Source organism: Vombatus ursinus, unplaced genomic scaffold, assembly GCF_900497805.2.
Source record: "Vombatus ursinus unplaced genomic scaffold, bare-nosed wombat genome assembly UNPS02014833.1, whole genome shotgun sequence".
NCBI lineage: Eukaryota > Metazoa > Chordata > Mammalia > Diprotodontia > Vombatidae > Vombatus > Vombatus ursinus.
In genome coordinates, this window is record NW_020954611.1 from 165,382 (window position 1) to 187,730 (window position 22,349).

The following is a 22,349-nucleotide window of genomic DNA, read 5'->3' on the forward strand; positions in this document are numbered from 1 at the left end:
TCTCTTATAGGGCAGAATGAAAACTCCTCTACATTTAGAAGATTTGAAACACTTTGTCATAAACACTCCAGGTTGCAAAGGTCATTCATTATCTGACAGAGTAGTGATCTGAGTACATAGGAGTCATAAAAGATCATCGAATTAGATGTCTTCAAGGTTACGGTGCACAATATAAAGTAAAATCAATTGATAGGTAACTTTTGCACAAAGGACATCAGACTAACAGTGAGGTAGGGACAACAGGGGAAGGACTTAACCCAAAAGACAATATTCTATAGTACTGTTAGTGGTTCCAGTTCTCTCTTATGTCAGGCCTGCTTCTGCTTTAGACTCTGCCCTTGCTCCCTTTTCTGAAGTCCTCTATTCCTTCTGTCATCCAATTAAACATGTCTAAGGGGTTCTGTAGCTGCCTTGGTGTGAAGGTTACCAAGAACCCAGCCATCTCATTCCTGACTTTGTTCTGCTTGAAGCAGAGGGGAGTTGGGAGTATATTCCAGGAATGAGGCAGACAGAGCTCTCAATGCAAGACACAGGCAGAGAGCAGAGATGGAATGCAAGGGGAGGATCAGACAGAAAGTGAGGTTGGTTGGATCAGACCTTTTAGGGTTTAAGAGCTAAACAAGGGGGTTTATTTTTGACCCTAGAGAAAATAAGGAGCCATTGGAATTTGTGGAATAATACTGAGTGACTGGTTGAACTTGCCTAAAGGCACATCCCTCTGGCAATTCTAAATAGGGAAGGGCTGAAATGAGAAGAGATTTGGGGCAAATATGTCAGTATAAAGTATGTACAAAGTAATTGCAGTAAGAGAGGTGCACTGACAATACTGGGAATTGGGGGGGGTCTAAGCTGAGCTGAGCATTGGAGAGAGAAGGGAGAAGGGGTGGGGACTGGAGCTCAAGAAGGGGACTGATACAGACTTAGCTGGAAACCATAGGTTGGAACCAGATTAGGAAGGACATTAAATGCTGAATAGAGCAGTTTGTATTTTATCCCAGACACAAAAGAAAGCCACTGAAGCTTTTTAAGCTGGAGAATGACGTCGTCAGATCTGGGTTTTACTGATGTCATGTGGAACATGGCTTGGAGAGGGAATAGGTTGGCTATCCAGAGGCTAACTAGGAGGCTATTTCAGTACTCTACCAGGTGAGAGGTGACCTGAATTCTGGTGGTTTTGGGAGGAATGAGGAGCAGAGAACAGGGATAAGAGATGTGGTGGAAGTAGATTCAGCAGGAACTGTCAACTTGGATACGAGGGGCAAGAAGAGTGAAAAGTCAAGGATGACTGAGGTTGTTACCCTGGGTGAGAAAAAGAACAGGGGCGTTCTCGATAAAAATCGGGGAGTTAGGGGAGGGGGGGCAGGCTTTTTTGGGTGGAAATAGTGAGTTCAGTTTTGGGTATATTAAGTTGGAGGTATATGGGACATTTCAGGGAGAGGTGTCTAGAAAAAGGCAGTTGGAGAAGTAGGACTGGAGCGTAGTAGAGAAATGAGGGCTGGGTTTGTAATCATGAGATCTGGAAGAGAGAGAAAAGAGAGGGCAATCCTAGGACTGAGTATATCCATACACCGAGTCAGGAAAGAAATTATAATTCTGCAAAGGAGACTGAAAGATTGGTCACGCATGTAGAAGAATCAGGAGAGAGCAGTGTCCCTAAAAACCCAGGGAAGAGAAAAAATCCAGAAGGAGGGGGTAGTTAACAGTATCACCTGTGGCAGGAAGGTAAGGAAGGATGAGGACTGAGAAAATGCATTTGGATTGAGTAATACAGGCAGTTTCAAAATGAATGGTCAGGATTGGAAGGAGAAGTGAGAAAAGAGGGCAAAGCATTACAGTTCTGCAAAGTAAGTGCTATTATTATCATTTTATAGATAAAGGAAACCGAGTTTGAAAGTTACTTGCACAGGGTCATCTAGATATTAAGTGCCTAGGCCGGATTTGATCTCAGGTCTTCTGGACTCCAAGTTGAACACTATTCACTGTACTGCCCAACTTCTCCTTCTATGCCTCAGTCTCCTTATCTGTAAAATGAAAAGAGTTAGTCTAGATGAGTTCTAATATCTCTTCTAGCTTTGTTCCTGTGATGCCGTAATTTGTCTATGTAGGGTTTGTTAATTTTTTCAAAAATAACAAAAAGAAAAAAAAGAAAAGAGAGGCAAAGAACACACTTAGGTTTTTTTGTGGGGGGGATAAAAATTTGGTAATGAAAGACGAGAGTTATAGAAAGCTTGTGGATTATGTGGTCAAATATAGATTCTTTAAAGATGAGATAGATCTGGTATATTATAGATAAGCTACTGAAAGGGAGCTGTTGGGTAAGGAGAGATTGTCAGTATGGAGATTAATTAACTAGTATCTGAACACTGAAGGAAATTCTCAGTGAATAAGGGTTAAACATTAATCCCCCCAAATAGTAGAAAATATAGTAGCATATTTATCCCAGCTATTGAAAACAGAGAAATGCCTGATCACAAAAGAGGTGGAGAATCTCTTCAATGACAAAATGGATACATTTTTTAAAAAAGATGGATACATTTAAAAGATGGATACATTTTAAAAGTACAAATAAAACTTTGGCACACTGAAGTGTAACAAAGTAATTATTTAAAGAAAAGCCTTGGGGAGAAAATGAGGCAAGCTTACTATCCAAATATAAAAAACAGATAGTAATTTATAATGTTAACAGCCAGATTCTGCATATTAAAGAAATATAGGCAAATTGTTTTGTGCAAAAGTGTAGAACCTCATTTATCAATTAAAGAATGCAGTAAAAATAATAGTTATACTTTTAATCAAGCTACAAAAAATAACAAAAATCATAAAGCGGTTGACAGAAGCATAGGGAACCATATTCATATGTTGTTAATGACCCTTGAAAACTGAATCAGTCTTTCTGTAGAAGCAGTCTTGCAATGTATAAACAAGTTAAACTCCCCTTTGACTCAGTAAGTTTACTTTTGGGAATATACTCCAAAGAAATAACCAAAAGAAACAAAGCAATTTGTACAAAGTTCATAACAATACTCTGTATATTATGAGCAACTGGAAATAAACCAAAGGTCCCACAGTAGGGGGATAACTATGTAAAAATTATATTAATATTATGGTATGCCATTGATAATAAAAGTGACAATTATGTGGAGTTCATCAATACCTAAAAACATATATGAGTTTTTTAAGTAGACTACATAATAATGTGCAATCACTAAGTAAAGTCATATAAAATTATATACATAGTAACAAAGACTGGAGGAAAATCTGGAGCAATATAGATGATTTTTAATGTTAATGTTTTTATATCAGAAGGACTAAGTTGTTTCTAATAAAATTATATATGATAAAACTTTCTTGTGAGAAATAAATCATCTTAACCAGATTTTAGAAATGTTTTTGAATAGCCGTAATTTTTTTGTATGTAACAAGTCCTTTGATTTTGGTTTGGTAAATTTAAGAAAGGAAGGGAGGGGGAGAAAAATAGATAAATGTGACAGGAAATAGATGATAGAAGAATATAGCTGTGTGGAAATCAAGATTTTCCCCATTCCTTCCCAACTGGCTGTTGCATGAAAGTTAAACTACAGAACAAAAGTAGAATTATTCTAGATGTATATATTAGATCTGGAAATATCTTTTAGAAATCATGGAGTCTAACCTCATTTAATAGATTCAGTCTAGGCTGAGATAAATGAAGCTATTGGCTTAAGGTCACAACTGTTAATTAATGATGGGACAGGAATCCAGGTTTTGTGAAAGATTCATTAAGACATATACGTACCACCACACACACGAGCCATTACCTCCTAATTTTTTGTTTGGTTCTTTTTAGCTTGTTTGGTTCTATAATCATTAAAATTATATAAGCAAAATTTTATAGATCTGAAAAAATAAAATGCTTTCTAAAATGCTATTTAAAACAAATTGTTTATATTTCATAGAATAATTACCATAAAAAGAGCAGTAAAAAAGTTTTTAAAAGAGGTGTATTGAAAACGTGATCTGAATGTTCTGTTTTTTTTGAACTTGAATAATGTTGATAACCCCATAACCATCTATTTCATTATGGTTCTCCATTAAAAGATTACCATTGATAGAATGATCTTCAATAGATTATGAAATGCCTTAGATGAAAAGTGGCTACATTTTGGGTGTGTAAAGTTGAAGAGTAGGGAGAGAAGGTTACTGTCTGTGCTTAGGAGAAGGAATAAAGGAAGGGAATAAGTATTTATTTGGTGCCTACTGTGTGCCAGGTGTTGTGCTAAGTACTTTTGAACAAATGTTAACTCATTTGATCCTCATAATGACCCTTTGAGAAAGATGCTATTATTAACCCCATCTTACTGTTGAGAAAAGAGAAATAGAAGTTAAGAAACTTGCCGAGGGTCAAATTTGCTAGTACGTATTTGAGGTTGGATTTGAACCTAGGTCTTCTTGACGCCACTGTGCTGCTATGCTGCCTCTGTGAGAAGAAACTGAATATAGAAGGGACATGTAAGGGACATTGGCTACTAGGGTTATAGCCTACGTATCGTCCTGAAATAATAGGAATAGCAAAGTATCAATCATTTCAAGAAGTCTTAGTCAACCACAGTGATTCATGATAGCAAGGACCTTCTTTTAAATATATTTAAAAAATCTCCCAAAGGGCTACCTGCATTGTAGGTGCTCAATAAATGGTTGTTAAATGTTGAATGGAAAAAAAAAATAGGCAATTGTGTCTCCTTGTTTTCTGAAAAATCTAAGTTATTAATAATTTAAAGTGCTGAATAATCATGAACAAAAGTAATTTAATCAGATCTTGTGCTTTTCAAATAACTATTACTATGTATTTTTTTCTTAGCTTGTGATGTGAATTATGTCTTCATTATTAAATTGGCAAAATGGCCTTGCACAGAGATTTAGATGACTAAATAAAGCCCTACATTTAAATTCATGGGTTTTTTTTTTTTGTGACACTAGTCATAGGACTTGCTATGACACTAGTCATTTTTCTACTTGATTCTACCTTAGTAAGAAATGTTTTCAGTATCCTGTCCAGTTAACACTGTACTCTTGTAAAAAGCTATCTAAGAATATTTAAAATCCCAACACATCATTTAAGAACAATATGAAACAATAAAATGAAGCAATGGCAGTCCTTTGGATTTCAGGCGTCGCTACAGATCTTGCTCAGTGATCCTCTAAGTCCAAAAATGCAACTGCACTTTGTAAGATGAATCTGATCATTTGCTTAGTATTATAAGCCCATCAGTGTGTATATTTCCACCAACAGTGCATATCACGGTCCATCTGTGCCTGCTCAGCCTATGAAACTCTGGCATTTCCTTCTGTCAGTTTGCTATAAGGGGTCCAAATAATATAATTGGGGCTTTCCTCTCTTTCTCTTGGCATTGTGAAGATAGAGCATGTTGACCATCCAGTGCTTAGCCCTGGCTTTAACCATAAGACTATCCCATTTTTTTATGTTCTTAAATTTTTTTGGTGACACTTTCTGGTTCTTTTTCAAATGAGACCAAATGATCAAATGAGATAATATTTGGAAAGTGCTTAGCGTAGTTTGTGCCTGGCACATAGGAAGTGCTTAACAGATGTTTAATGGCTGACTGTTAGGTGTTGCAACTTGCTCACATCCACCTTGTGCCTCTCCGTTGCCTTCTGAATGGTGCTCAACTTTAAATCTTCAGAGATTTTAGTATTACCTGACTCATAGCTATGCCATAGTGATAAGACACGTATGTTTGCATTCTGTGTTACAAGGCACTTAAAATGTAAAGGTGTTTTGCTCTTCACTTATTAATAATTCACCAGGTATATTTAAATTTTTTTTTCATATATTAGGAGATTTAAAACTGAAAATGACTTTCTGCAGGAGCTTTGTAGGAAAGGCATTATTTGAGCAATTACTTCAATGGTTGTGTATGTTTCAATTTGGGTTATTTATTATTGGTTTTTCCATATGTTCATGGCTCCTTGATACTTAAAAACCTATAATTTATAGAACTGGTCACATAGGTAAAAAAAAAATCACAAAAATTGTATTCAAGAAGCAAAATTGCCTGTATCTTCAAAATATAATTCTCTTCAGGCAAGAACTAATTTATATGTGTTGTTTGCTTAGCATTTATTAAATCATACTGGAGGAGAAATGAAGATAAATAATTCAAAATTCCTACCCTCAGGGAACTAACAGTCTAGTGGCAGTGATAAGATGGGCTCATAAATCCTAATATGTGTCACAGACTCTGTCATGTGTAACTCATTGTGTTCCCATAGACACAAAAAAGTGGCCAGGTTCCCAGAAAAGCTCATTCAGCCATCAAAGTGGCTAAAATACTGTCCTGAGCTCTGAGTATGGAGAGGAGGAGGCCAGCCTTTGGGGAGGAAAAGAGGAAGCACAGCTCTTCTCTTCTGGGCCCAGAGCCAATTCTAGGGACGGACAGCTGACAGATGAAAATGGATCCTTTGTGAAATGGGAGAACCCTTACTCGCTTTCTTCTTTCATACCTTTTCTCAAAAGTGTTTTTCCCCATCCTACTTATTGTAAATATCCTAATAATTAAGAAAACAACCTTGTTTTATTTAGGGATGTGATTATTATACTGTCAGGATCAGCAACCTCATTGATCTAGAACATGGGCCTGGAAGGATTCTTTAAAAAAAAAAAAGTTCTTAATCAGTAAACTTTAAGTGCTATTAGGTGCCAGATACTGTGCTATGCTGGGGATATAAAAGAGGCAAAAGATAGTCCTTGCCCTCAAGAAGCTTACAATCTAATGGGGGAAGACAACATGCAAGCAAATATGTACAAAGCAAGCTGTATACGGGGGAAGCAGAAAATAAGAGAGAAGGCATTGCAGGGATTTGGGCAGTCTTCCATAGAAGGTGAAATTTTAGTTGAGACTTAAAGGAAGCCTTAAGGTACAAAAATAGCTGTTACTCCATAGTTCATAGTCTATTGACATGACATAGAATTGCATAAAAAGTTAAAGTTTAGAACAGAAAAGGGACTCCTAGGAGCTGGCCATAAGATATGAAGAGGAAGAAATGGACAGCAGAGATAACATTCGGGTCTCTTAGTATAGGGGCCCACAAACAGTTGTATATCCCTTATGGCCCCTCAGGTTTAACTTTTACGAAACTAAAACAATTTATGACCATAATGATGACTCCGAGTCATCAAAGAAAGATCAAAGAAAGTTTTAGCATTTAAAAGAATAAGATGAATTTATCTGGAAAATTTGCATACTGTATTTGAGAAACCTTGTTCTCCCTCAGTGATACTGGATAAAGGAGAAACTGCTGTTAACTTTTCCAATTAACCTAACCTTTCTTTCTTCTTCATTGTTTTCATCAACTTTTATTGATTATTTCTTTTGAAGCTAATTTTTCTTTGTAGATTGATTAATTATACCAGTTTTGTACCTTTACCTCATTTAAGCGTTCTTAAACTCATAAATCTGGTCTCCTTTAAACATTTTATTTTGTACCTTAGCTAAATCTGTTTAAGTCTTATAAAGTGAGCCTTAAGAGTGAGATGTTGTCTGTGAATCAGTTTCAACTTTCCACATTTCTCATTCTTAGGGGATTCCAAGAGGGCAATAAAAGAACCAATCAACAAATTTTTAAAATTGAGTGCCTACTATGTGAAATGTTTTTGAGAAACTAAGTTTTCAGATTAGCTAAAATGTTCTCAGGTAAAGAGTGCTGTGAGAAGTCTAGCAGCATAGGCTTTTAACAACTAACATCCACATGATTGATCAAATGGGAGTACTTTATGTATTCTTATTAATACAATATCAGAAATTCCAGGAGTGTCCTTTAATTAAAAAAGAAATCATATTTATTGCATACTAGGCATTTATATTTGATTTTAGAATGTGGCTTTAGGTCTTTAGTGGAAATTTAAATTGTAATACTCCTTTGGAAGCAAACACGGTTAATAAAATATATCATTCTAGTCTTCGGACTTGTCTGAGAACATATGGTACAATATTTGTACAATGAAACACCTTTAAAGCAATTTCTAGCTTTGTGGGACAAAATTATAAAAATCATTCTCTATTTTAAGAGAGTAAGTTATTTGGTAGTTTTTAGATTGGCATAGCAACTGGAATGGAGCAGAGTGAGTTTAGATGGAGTATAAGGTAATAGTTTTTAATTTTATAAGCCAAAGAATACTCCAACAGTTGCCCTACTTTTTCTTCCTTGTTTCTGTCTTTCTTTTTCTTCCCCCCCAATACATCCCTCATATTATCTACTTTTATACAGTGAAACTCTGACTTTGATAGTGAATCTGGTGGAAATTGTGGCCAATCAAAGTTTCTAATTTCTAAATTGTAATTCTATAGTACTTTTATATTATTTGAGATTCTGCAAGGCATACAGTAGTCATACATATAACTTGTTAATAATTATTACAAGCTGGGCTTCAGAATCACACAATTGTAAATGCTTATATGACTATCAAAATGTTAAGGCAGCTATATCACTTTCTGATTCTTATTCCAGTAAGATCTCCAATAAAATTCAATGAAGGTACAATGAGGAAATAGTTTTGGAATTAGAGATGTGTAGTACAAAGTCATGTTAATGAAAGTAAAATGTGACTCATGAAATATTTTCTCTATGTTTAGCTCTTGTAAGATACTGTATCTTGTCTGCTTATGAGTCATTGCTTACATCCAAAGAGAGCAGTGGAAAACATTAAAGGACTGAAGAATAGTAACTATAAGAGAAGATTAAATGAATTAGGATTGTTTTGCCAGAAAAAAGAAGTATGACTTTTTTTTGTGTTTGTTTCAAGTCTACTGTCAATCAGCAAACATTTATCAAATGCCTACTCTGTACCAAGTTTGGTTGTATGGTGAGTGAGAACTAGGTGTATCTTGACTTCTAGAATCTTGGTTCTTTCCTATTTTGATTTTACTTGCCTCCATTGCCATATTTGATCCCCATGATCTACGAATTTAATGTTCCATTAGCCACTACCTTAGATTTCATCAACCTTGTTGCCAAATTGATAATCCTCATCTCCTGGTAATAGCTATCATCTAATTTCTCTGCTTTTGTTCTTGTGCTGCTGAATGTCATTTAAAATAAAATCATGGGGGCAGCTCGGTGGTACAGTGCATAGAGCTCTTGGTCTTGGAGTCAGGAGGACCTGAGTTCAAATCTTACCTCAGACACTTGACACTTACTAGCTGTGTGACCCTGGGCAGGTCACTTAACCCCAATTGCCTCACCAAAAAAAAGCAAAAAAAAAGAAAAGAAAAGAAATAAAATCATGCTAGTTGCCACTCATTGAAAATTTTTGGGTCATGATCTCAGCTAGGACCTCACTGCTGCTTGTATTCTACTCTTATTGGACTTCTTAGTTTATTTCCCACAGTGACTCTCCTGACCCTTGGCTTTTTTTCTTGTATCCCAACCCTCACACTGGCTTCATATATAACTGAGAAGATTAAGGCTATCGAAAAGAAATTTCTTTAATTCCATTCTTATAGTGCATACAATGTCTTAGAAACATTACTAACTGGCTAGGTGGCACAAGGAACAGAGTGATGGACCTAGAATCGGGATAACCCAATTTCAAATCCTACACCAGACACTTCCTAACCCTCTGACCCTCGGCAGGTCATTAACCTCTATTTGCCTCAATTTCCCCAACTGTAAAATGGGGATAATAATAGAACATAACTCCTAGGGCTGTTGTGAGGATAAAATGAGACAAAGTTTGTAAAGTTCTTTGCAAACCTTAAAACACTATATAAATGCTAGCTGTTATTATTTTCAGTCATTAGATTGTAAGACACTTGAGAGCAACGACTGTCTTTTGCCTTTATTTTAAAAAAAAAACAATTTTCAACATTCGTTTTAAACTTTTTTTAACTTAAAATTCCCTTTCTGTCATTGAGAAGGCAAGCAATTTGATATAAGCTATACATGTGCAGTCATACAAAGCATATTTCCATGTTAATCACATTGTGAAAGAAAACAAAGACAAAAATAAAAAATCCAAGAAAAATAAACTATTATTTCAATCTGTATTCAGACTCCATCAGTTCTCTGGAGATGGATGGCACTTTTCATCATAAGTCCTTCAGAATTGTCTTGGATCATTGCATTGCTGAGAATAGCTAAGTCATTCACAGTTAATCATCATACAGTATTGTTGTTACTGTGTACAGTGTTCTCCTGGTTCTCCTCATTTCACTTTGCATCAGTTCCTGCAAGTCTTTCTAGGTTTTTCAGAGAGCATCCTGCTCAGCATTTCTTATAGCACAATAGTATTACATCACAATCATATACAACAACTTGTTCAGCCATTTCCCACTTGATGGACATCCCCTCAATTTCTGGTTCTTTGCTACCACTTGTCTTTTGCCTTTCTTTGTGTCATCCCCAGTTCTTGGCAAAGTGCCTGGCTCTAAATGAATGCTTATTGACTGACTGATTTTAAGAAGTGTATACTACTCTTTGCTAAAAATATATCCTTTTACTTATGCTTTTGACCCTATTTTTTTTTCATCTCCATCAGTATCTTTCTCTTACTTATTTTTAATCTCTTCCTCTCCTAGGTCCCTTCAGTCAACTCAAGACATGTTTAGGGAACCTACCTGTATAGCTAATATGGCATCTCTCTTTTCTGATTCCTTAAAAGGTCTTTCCTTGATCTTTCTAACACATCTACTTGAGCCTTCTTTTAACACACCACACCTTTCTCCTCCTCTTCTCTGACATGCTTCTGGAAAAAAAAAGTTGTCTAAACTCTATGTCTCTAAATTGTTACCATCTATTATCTTTGTAATCCCTTGTAATATGGCATCCATCTTCAGTGAGTCTACTGAAATTGTTTGCTCTTTCTTTTTTCCCCCTCTACCAATTAGGCAGTACTTAACACAATGCCTAGTACAGAGTAGATACAACATAAATGCATATTACTTTCCTGTTCCTCTCTCTTCCCATCACTACCCTTCTGGACTATAGCAGGATGCTCCCAACATATTACTCTGAATCCATTCTCTTCTCACTCTAAGCCATCCTCTATATGGATGCCAAACTAATCTTTCATTTATGCAAAGATCTGATCATATCACTTAGGCTCAATTCTTCAGTGGCAACCTGTTTCCTACCAGGGAAAACTTTTTTTGTGTGATATTTAAGGTCCTTCACATCATTGAAACACCTTACCTTGCTAAACTTATTTTGTCAACTAAACGTCTCCTGTACTTTCTCCCTCCTATACCTTTATTGTCATTGTTTTTTATGCTTGTTATTCTAACCATGGCGATCTCTTGCATTTATTACCTTCCCTTGTTATATGTACCTAATTCAGATTGTTACTACCTCTTGCTTAGACTATTCTAATAATAATTTTTCTCCCTGCCTTCAGTCTCTTCATTTTTTCAATGCATCTTTCTCATAGTTGCTAAGATAATATGAATATAGAGGCCTGTCTATGCCCTCCTCTTCTCAAAAACCACAAGTCGTTCCACATGTCCTGTAGAATAAGAGTAAAACAGCTTAACTTATTATAAATAAAGGCTTCCAGAATCAAATTGCAGGCTGTATTTCTAGACTAAATTTACTTTATTCTTATTTATGTACTTCATGTTCTAGTCAGATGGAATTACTAGTTGTTCCCTGATATTGTTTTGCCCTCTCTTGCTTTTATGAGATCAGACAAAGCCCCCTCTGCGTTTGGAACATATTTTTTCCAATTGCCTAATAGACATTTCAAACTGAATGTTCAATAGGTATCTCAAACTCAATTTGTCCAAAAGACAGAACTGATTAACTTTCCCCTGCTAAATCCTTCCTTTCTTTTGAATTTCTTTATTTTTGTTGAGGGTACCATCAGCCCTTACGTGTATAGCCCTGGAGTTATCCTTGACAACTCTCCTTCACTCATTTAGATCCAGTGAGTTGCCGAAGCTTGTCTTCTACCTCTTCATCTATTGTATCTGTTACTTTCTCTCTACTCACATAGCGACTACCCTAATTCAAACTCTCTTCAAACTTTCACTTCAATAGCATTTTGAGGCAATGGCCTCTTAATTGGTCTTATTACCTCAGGTCTCTAGCTCTTCCAATCTGTCCTCCACAGCTATTAAAATAACGTATCTAAAACAGTTTTGACCAATAAGTTCCAATGGGACTCAGTTGTCAGTATAATAAAATACAAACTCCTCTGTTTGGCATGTAATCTGACTCTAGCTTGCCCATCTATGCTTATTATATATTCTCTCATCTAACCAAATGGGCTTGCTTGCAATCCTTAACACACAACATTATTTCTCTCATTTCTGTGCCTTTACAAAAGCTGTCCTCCTTTCCTGGAGTGCATTCCTTTCTCCTCTCTGATTCTTAGACTCCTTTTCTCCATTTAGACCTCAGCTAAAGTACCTTGTTCTCAGAGAATCCTTTTCCAGTCTTCCTAATTATTAGTATTCTCCTAAAATTTTATTTGCCACATATATATATGTATATGTATATGTATTTTGTATTTACTTATATGTATAAGTGTTTTCTCTTGTAGAATGTAAGCTCCTTGAGAACCAGAACTGTTTCATGTTTGTCTTAATATCTTCAATGCCTGGCACTTACTGGATACTTAATAACTGCTTGTTTATTGATAGATTCATTGAAAATCATCTTTTCTCTCAAAAGGATCTAGAGGCTGTAGGAAACCTTCCTTGATTCTCCCTTCTCCCATAAATGGAAAGTGTTTGAGTCTTCCTCCTCAAATTTCTGAGTATTCTGTCTGGACCTATCCTTTACCTTTATTTTTGTTGTTCAGTCCTTTGAGTTGTGTCCAACTCCTCAAGAGCCTGTCTGGAATTTCCTTGGTGAAGATACTGGATACATTTCCTTCTCTAGCTCATCTTACAGATGAGGGAAATGAAGCAAACAGGGTCAACTGACTTGCCCAGAGTCACACAGCTAGTAAGTATCTGAGGCCAGATTTGAACTCATGAAGATGCTCCTGACTTCAAGCCTGGTACTCTATCCACTGCACCACTTAGCTGCCCTTTATCATACTTATGTGCAAATAGTTTATTCCCTCTTTTAGACTGCAAGGTCCTTGAGGGTAAAAACTATTGCTTCTTACCTTTTTATTCCCATTGCCTAGTATAGTAGGTTCTCAGTAATAATAAATGAAATAAATTCTTCGTGTAGCCAGCCATTTACTAAGTGTTCATGTATAGCACAATGCTAGGCACTGATGAAGACACGAAGATAACGAAAACATAGTTCTTTTCCTTCAAGGAGTTTACAATCCAGTAGAAGAGATAATATGCACATAATATAACTAAGAGAACATAAATACTTAAGAACTATGAAGAGTTCTGAAGGAAATACCATTTATTACTGAGTGATAAAGGAAAGCTTTATGGAGGAGTTGACACTTGATCTGAATCTTGAAGGAGTTTGGGTGAAAGGGTGTTTCTGTACCCAGAGAACAGTGTGAGAGGAAAGCAAGAGTTGTTTCTGGAACTGTGAATAGTCCAATTTTATTGGAGCAAAGATCACGTGAAGGAGAGGAATAGAAGCTAAGGCTACAAATAGAAGTTGGCACCAAACTATATGGAAGGATTTGAATTCCAGGCTCAAAAATTTCTCTTTTATTTGGTAGGCAATAGAGAACCATTGGAGAGTTTTGAACAGAGAAGTGTTATTTGTGCATAAATAAATTTAATCTGGCAGTTTAGTCTGTATAAAAAAGGTAGATTGGAGATGCTTTTAAGTGGGCAATGAGCTGGAATGTGTCTAATTCAAGCAAAAGATAACAGGAGCTTAGTTCAGAGAAGGGGCAATTTGACTGATAATGAAGAGATGGATTTAAGTGACAAGTAGAACTGAAGAGTTGCCAACTGATTGGATACAGAGAAGAAGAGAAGGTGATATTCAGACTCAGAGGAGATCTTACAGGTCATCCAGTCCATCCTGCCTAGAAAAGAATCCTTTCTTTGACATACCTGATACATGATCAGCTAGCCTTTACTAGAAAATCTCCAATGAAGAGCAACTCCCGGATCCCCTAAAAGCCCCTTCTCCTTTTGAGTAGCTCTTATTGGTAGAAAGTTGACCATCTGAAGTCATTGTGTTCATTCTGTTCTACCAGACAACCTTTCAGATAATTGAAGAGAACTGTCCTGAAAAGACTGTTGGATCTTTTCTTCTCTTAGGCTAGACTTGGCTAGACTCCTTCAAGTCACCCTACTAGAGTTTGACCTTGATGCCCCTTACTGTTCTGATCTCCCTCCTCTGGATGTTCTGCTTTTTAATGCCTTTTTTTTTTTTTTAAAGATTTGACTCCCAAAATTGAATGTGATCTTGCAGATCTGGTCTGACTAGGCCAGACTATAAGAGGACTGTTCCTTTGTATATAATGCTTGTCAGTGCAGTTTAAAATTGCATTATCTTTTGGCTACCATATCATATGGTGAAATCATTGAGCTTGTAGTCCATTAAAATCCACAGATCTGTGCAAGGCAGAGCTGCATGATGGATCGAGTGCTGGACTTGGATTCTGGGAAACTTGTGTCCACATCCTGCCTCTCCTACTTCTTAGTTATGTAATCTAGAGCAAGTCATATAATCTCTCCGAAACTCACTTTCCTTATATTTTAAATGGGGGAGACAATATCTATCTGACATGTTTGTCATGAGAACAGGAAACATTTTCTTTTAAAGTTGAAAATAGTCAATAGTTAACAATTATTTATTAAGCACCTTCTTTATGCCAGATATTTTTCTCAGTACTGAGGATACAAAGAAAGGTATAAGATAGGGTGTGCCCTCAAGAAGCTCAAAATCTAATGGGAGAAGACAGCACATTTTAAAAAAAAGTTAAAAACCTGAGGTATGGGGGTAATACTGCAGCTGGAGTGGGAAATTATCTGAGGAGAGAATACCTTCCTTGAATGGTAGAGAACTAGGGAGAAGCTCTCCAATGTCCAGCCTCCACTCTCCCATCAGAGGCAGGGATGCTATGGAGGTGTGAGTTTCAAGAGTTGATTTTTTCTTGTAGAATGATGAGTTTCATGAGAGCATGAAGTCAGGAGGTCCGCCTGATGGGAAATGATGAAAATCTTTCTCTCTCATATCACTTCATTAGTGAGTCATTTCTTGTGTGGTATACAATTAAAATTTTTCCTTTGCTATTGTTCTAGCTGTCCCTGCAGGTCACATTTTTCAGAGTAATCCTTTCCTGATTTGTTTTCTTATCTTGCTGTGTAAGGATTTTGTTTTTTCTTTTTTCATTTTGGGTCTGAGATTATAGAATAGTCATTTTAAGAATATAATGACATTTTAATTCTTTTTTATCAGGACCCCAATGTTAAGATTTTTAATGTCTGAAACTGTTACTCAAATTTTAATTCAGTAGTTTTAGTTTGGAAAGAAATATTTCTCTTCTGTGGCATTATTTAAGTTAGTCACCTTGCCCAAACTAGTACTTTAATTAATTTTACTTATAAAATCATAGATTATGAATATTATAACTTACTAGGCATTGTGATTTTTTTGGGTCTAAACTGCATCACCTTTTTTTTTTTTTAAATCAGGCTTTGCATGTTCTCTTCCCCTCATCTTCCTACCCCATTCTCAAAGACAAAATAGTTATAGCAACAGAGACTCCATCATTCCTTTGAATGATTTTATCACCTAATGAGATTTCTTGGAAATATCTCAGTGTTTAGGCCAAATTTTCCGGTTCTGTTCTGTTGGATGACTTTTGGCCATTCTTACCAAGATGTATTGTAAGTATTAATAGACTATCCTAACATAACCCTTGCCTTTGGCAAAGAGTGTATTTTAGTTTTCCATTCTTTGCTATAATAGAACTCTTACCAAGTTATTAAAGGAACATTATTGGACTTGTTTTCAGTTTACCCAGGAGTATTCTGTTTCAAAGTGAGAACTGTCATATTTGTGTGTGTCTGCTATAGTTAGTGTAGTTATTTAATATTTTATATAATTTTGTTTGTATAATTACTCCTTTTTTCTTGAAATATGAAAATAAAAATGTTTTGATAGTAAGAATTTGAATCTGTAGACAGTTTAAAGAAAAAATGAGCAATTGCCTTTTTTTGGCTTGCAAAAAATGGAATAGCAAAATTAAGTTGAAAAAATAGGAGGTAAAGGTCTTCTAAAAATTTTTTTAAGGGATTTAGGATTGAGGATATTCTAAAATTAAGCCTTACTGTGGAAAATAGGGTATAACCAAAATAAAATGTTTAGTTTTCCTAGTAAGTCTATCCATGATTCCATTGTGAGTCTGACACACAAATTACATTTAAAAAAATTTTTACTTCAGTATCAGTATGAGAATTGCTTGGTTTATTTGCACAGTGTGCTTCACATAAAGACATAATTTTTTTTAATTAAATTTTTTTTTTACTGTTTTAAATTTGGCATCCTTTTTTTTTTTTTTTTTTTTGCATTTTGGTGAGGCAGTTGGAGTTAAGTGACTTGCCCAGGGTCATACAGCTAGTAAGTGTTAAGTGTCTGAGGCTGGATGTGAACTCAGGTCCTCCTTGGCATCTATTTTCATTGAAGTGTAGGGGAGGCTTACCAGAGGTTTAACTGATCTGCTGTAAAACTATGAACCACTCCATTATTGTGTAGGCAATACACTTTGGGGTCATGGACTGTCTTACTAATTGCTGACATAGTTTATATTTTGAACTGGAAGTAACTTTAGAGGCCAATCTAGGCCAACCCCCTCTCCTTTTACAGATGAGTAAACTGAGGTCAAGAAAGGGTGAGTGATTTGCTTAAAGTAAAACAGGTAATAAGTAGCAAGGCTGGAATTCAGTTTCAGGTTCTTTAACTCCCAAATTCCATTATGTTATTTATATAGCACTGTGGTTTTTTGTTTATTGTGTTTCCAGTGCCTTATACGTGGTAGACTCTCAATAAATATTAATGAATAGATAAAAAAAGTCTTTACTAAGCACTTACTATGTGCCAAACACTGTGCTAAATGCTAGTGACAATAAACAGAAAAAAACAAGACAATCTCTTCTCTCAAGGAACTCATACTCAAAATGAAGGGAATGGCATGTACAAGAGAGTTCACTTGCATGGTGGGGAGAAAGGCTGAGAAGTCTGAAAAATGCTACTGTCCTAAAGGAGGGATGGCAAGCTCTAGGGATGTGTAGGTTACATCAGCAGGGCAGATCAGATGGATGGCAGTGCCTCAAAGCCTGGCAGGCATAGCAGTGGGGCAGATGGTAAGGCCCAGAAGGCCTTGAATACACAATGCAGAACAGATGGTCCAGCTATGTGGTCTTCCATCTTATTGGACGACTTCTAGTTGGTGACTCCAAGTTCATCCAAGCAATGTAAATAAACATGTTGCTTTGCTTCCCTCTGCCCCCATGAGGTCTGGTCACTGGGGGTTTGAGGAGTGGGGGAAGAGAAGAGAGAAGGCTGTCCTTGTTTGTGGCTCTTAAAGATGATCAATTCTTATTTATGATTTTTTTGTATCCACAGTATGAGGTAAATTATCAATAAATATTTATGATGATGAATAAATTACTAATTGCAATCACTAAATGACAATAGTAAGTGTAGTGGAAACTCAGGTGAAAACTTCCCCTCTCCATTGACCTTCAAGGGGGTGGCATGAAGGGAAGTATGCATTTTCAAACTTTGCATTTCTAACATTTCTGAAGCTGCTTTAAAAAATTCTACCCTTTGTCTCCCCTAAAGATTGTGGTACTTGGGAAAAAATATGGGGAAATGAAAAGATTTTTTATGCAACTATTTTTCCTAGCCTAACTTTTTTTTTGTGTAGAAAATAAGTCGGGTAGAGCATATTCATATTGATGAAGAATTCTTAAAGTACCATTTGTTTCAGCTGTTCATAGGATTTGTTTAGAGCTAGAAAGGATCTCAGTGATCATTTAGTCAAAAATCTTTAAAGATGGTGTAAATGAGGCCCAGAAGAATTTGTCCACAGTCACACAGACAATAAAATGCAGAGGTATGATTCACACCCAGGGCCTCTGACTTCAAATCCAGCTCTCTTTCCACTGTACCCCACTAACCTCATGTTATATTTGCTGATTATTTAGAAGGAGAGCTTCTTTTTAAAAAATTGTCATACTACCCTGTAAGCTAACATATTCTTTTTTCATGCTCTATGCTAGAATATTTCTATTTTAATCTTAATTTTAAAATGAGATGTAGAAATAGTTGGCAAAGATCAGAGTAGCCATGCTTGTGAACCAAGTTCTTTTGTTTCAATTTAAAGTTTGTTTTAATTCTTTATCTTTTTCTGCTTTTTTTTTGAAGAATATTATAAATGAAAAGTGTGATAAAGCTCCTCAGTTTTCGAGGATAATAGCACTGTATAAATACCAGGTGGTGGTATTTTTCTTTTTCAGATCTCCCATGGTGGCTTATCTTAATTCGTCAGAAAGCCTTGATAGGCAAACTTCCTGGAGACCATGAGGTCTGCAAAATTACCAAAATTGCTGTATTATCACTTTCTGAAATGGAACCTCAAGATCTTGAGCTGGAGGTAAGATCAAACCTTGAAGGGGGAGGGGTTGGATTTTTAGTTTGATTATAATTAGCTAAATGCAATAACACAAAATTGGTGTTGGTTACAACTAACAAAAATCAGACTCTAAACTGGAAGGGAAAAAAATTTAGTTTTTCTTACCTCTCTACAGACTCCGTATTCAAAAGAGAGCAGCATAACAATCCATAGAGGGGAAAATCATAAAAAATGGTAATTGTCTAATTATCAGTCCATTTATTTATTTTCTTAGTTCTTATACTAAGAAACTATTGTTTCTATGTGGTAAGGTGGGTCTAGAATTGAATATGAGCAAGAGAGCTGTCTGGAATTTGTTTGGGAAATTATGCAGTACTTTACCAGACTGTTCCCTGTGACACAGTAGTCTCTTTTGCAATACTGTATAGTTGTGAATACTGAACACAACAATTTCTGAAGAATCTTAATTGAAGATGCCCCAAAAGACGGTGGAGAAGTGTGTGGTGGTTGTAAGTAGCCTATAATATGTTTCCAGTGATGAACTGTATTCAATAAATTATGTAAGGGCACTCATCTAGGAACTCTCTGTAAGAGAACAGCTGGAAAACTTTATCCTCTAACATTTTGGGTAGATACAAGGCATGAATGGATTGTGATTTGCATTGATGGTGGAAAAGAGTAGTTTCTAAGGTGTGAGTTGGGAACAGGGCTAACTTTATAAAAGAAGTTAAGAAACAAACCAAGCTTGATAAAGCTTACATGTTTCAGGCTCAACTCCAAAGTCTTCAGTATCTTACTAATAAAACAACTTTTAATTTAAATGGGAGCAACCTAAGAGGGCTTCTGTTTCTACTGTTAACAACAGGAATGGAAACAAAACTTATTTCTTATTCTTCTGTGTTACCAGAATTTGGTGTTACTGACCATAAGGCAAATTACCTAAGTAATCATAAGACAGAGCTATTCAATCCAATGTTCTCATGACACAGCTTGAATTTTTTTATCTTTAGTTGAAGGGTCTCTGGAAGGAAACACCAGGGTTTGGGATTCTGACCTGAAAATATGGCTTGAGCTTGAATATGCTGGGGTTGAGACCCAATCCTGTCATTGTCTTCCACCACTGGTAAATGATAACTTCTGAATGAATCTCAAAGCTTTAATAAGTCATTCTTCAGGTCTGCTAATGCTGATGTCCTTCATTCTGTTTTTTCTGGGAGAAGGGAGTGTCCTTCGTTGTTATAGCCATGGTTTCCTCTGAAGTGCGTAGGAGTTCCTAGGTAGGGTGAAATGGGATTGAGAAGAGTGTGTTGACTGTGACTGTGAGTGACTGTGACTTTTTCAGCATCCCACTGTTTGGAGGCTTTAGAAGTAGCTATTTACCAGGAAGAGCTTGCAAGCTTCGACTTTTACCTTCTTCATCAGGTTTCTTGACAACTTACTAGCCACAAACCTGACACCTTTTTGAGCCTCCCATCTGACCATTATTCAAAGCACAAGGCAAGACAAAAATTTGTTGTAAGGAAATTTTTTTAAATTTCAAAAACAAATACTGTAAAAGGTTTGAATATTCCTTTTGTTTTTTTTTTTTTCTTAAGGAGGAAGGTACTTCATTGCCATCTCCCAGCTAGTTAAGTGGAAAAGATATTGTTTTCAAGTACAGATTAGAAAGTATTTTTTTCCAAGCAACTCTGTGCAGTATCCTTTACAGTAAATAGTGTTATCAGGCTTCTGAAGATTATGGTGTTTGTTAATGGAGTTTAAGAAGCTACCACAGATAACTCTTAATTATCCATACTAATAGAGGACAAAGAGTAACACAGATAAAGTAAATATCTCCACTTCCCATTTTAATAAGTAACTTTATACCTTTTCTAACCAGATCACTTTAAAAGACATTTTAATGATTTAAAAATAGACAGATTTTAGTTTCAGCCTTGTGACTCTCCCCCCCACACTATTTTTTGTAGCAGTGCTTAAGAAAAGAAGCTAATGGATTGGATAATGAACCCCCAAGTAATCAAGGATCAATTATTTTACAATATCAAGATTTAAATCTTTGATATCTTCTTCTAGGTTTCCATGGAGATATTATTAAAAGCATGTGTACCATAAAACAAATAATTTAAGTAATCCTCACACAGGGCTATTCCGTCCAATGTTTTCATGACACAGTTTGAAAGGGTCTTTTAGAAATGTTCCGGGGATATTTCACTTTCATATTCTTGAGTCTATGTTCTTTGTAATGACTTGACCAATAATGTAATGACCAATAATTATGATGACTTGAGTGCTTTTGAGGAAAGAAATTGTGGCAATCTAATTTTTGTTTTCTCCAGACCTGTGATTTCAGCAGTTTAGGGAGCACCTGATGAGGAAATTCTCCTTGCCAATGTAGAGTGGCCACTTTTCTGTACCTTATAGTCTTCAAGAGCTTCTGGGATACTGGGAAATTGAGCAGCTTGCCCAGGGTTCCGTGATGACGGTGGATCAGAGGCAGGGTCAGAACACAGGTGGTCCTGACTCCTGGGCAGGCCTTCTGTTAACCATGCCAAGTTGCAGCTAGACATTTAATTTAAAATTCAGTAAGCTGTAATATTATAAATTGATTAGTTTGATTCTTTTTTTCCCCTCTACTAATCTTGCTTTTATTCTCTTTATTTTATTTTTGGTGCATATACATTAACCACCCTTATCTCTAAGAAAACCTTAACTATGAAAGTTACTCTACTATACCTTTGGAGTTCCCTTTTTTCTTTATATTAACTAGCATCTAATAAGTGCCTACTGTGTGTCAGGCACTGTGCTAAGAGCTGGGGAGACAAGGAAAGGCAAAAACACAGTCGGTACTCTCCAGGAGTTCACAGTCGAATGGGGGAGACAGCATGCAGACTACACAAACAAGCATATCCAGGTTACATTGGGAGTTGTCTCAGATGGAAGGCACAAAGATTAAGCAGGACTAGGAGAGGCTTCTTGCAGATGGGACTTGAGCTGAGGCCTGGAGGAAACCAGGGAAGCTGGGAAGTGGAGGTTAGGAGGGAGAGAGTGTTTTAGGCATGGGGGACATGTTGCCAGCAAGGACTGTTGGAGTGAAGCACAGTAAGGAGGGCAGTGCCATTGATCATGCAGTACATAGAGGGGAGTAAAGTGTACAAAGACTGGAAAGGCAGGGATGGACCAGATTATGAAGGGTTTTAAAAGCTGAGCAGAAGACATAATATTTGATATGGAGGTGATAGGGAGCCACTGGAGTTTTTTGACTGAAGGGGTGACACGGTCAGACCTGTGCTTTTGGAAGATCACTTTGATAGATGAGTTGAAGCTGGACTGGAGGATGGAGAGGCTTGAGGCACGCAGATCCAGCAGCGTTAGGTGTGACTATTATACTCACATCTTCTTTTCTTCTTTATCCAGGATGCTTCACCAGTTCTTTGCTTTGCTTTCCATCTTTGTCTATCTTCAAACCTATTTTTATCCTCAGAGTTAAAGCAGTAGCAAGTCTATTTCCATATTTTGACTCTTGTGAAAATATTTAGTGTTATCATTTAGTTGCCTACCCTTTGCCCACTATGTTGGGCTGTTAGTCTGTGTGTTTTCATTTTTTTTCCCTCTGCAATTTTTATTCTCTCTAAGTTGAAATAAAGAATCTGTAGTGATAGTAGAAATGGGAGCACAGATGTTCTCACTGTTTAGAACAGTTCTTTAAAGTTTTATAGGCTTATATTCAACTTCTGCGTATCTTGTTTGCTGTATCCCATTGCTTTAATAGATAGCAAGCATCATTTTCCTTATTTGGTTTCCCATCAGACATCCATTTTAAAATTCTAGCTTTACATAG

The 22,349-nt window shown here is 36.2% G+C and overlaps 1 protein-coding gene across 1 annotated transcript in view; it reads left to right on the forward strand.

The window, feature by feature from the left end:
• INPP5F (inositol polyphosphate-5-phosphatase F) overlaps positions 1-22,349 on the forward strand; it is a 92,477-nt gene that overhangs the window by 27,864 nt on the left and 42,264 nt on the right. The window contains exon 3 of the mRNA XM_027839836.1: positions 18,396-18,532. Within this exon, the coding sequence (XP_027695637.1) occupies positions 18,396-18,532 (137 nt within the window). The remainder of the gene's footprint in view (positions 1-18,395; positions 18,533-22,349) is intronic.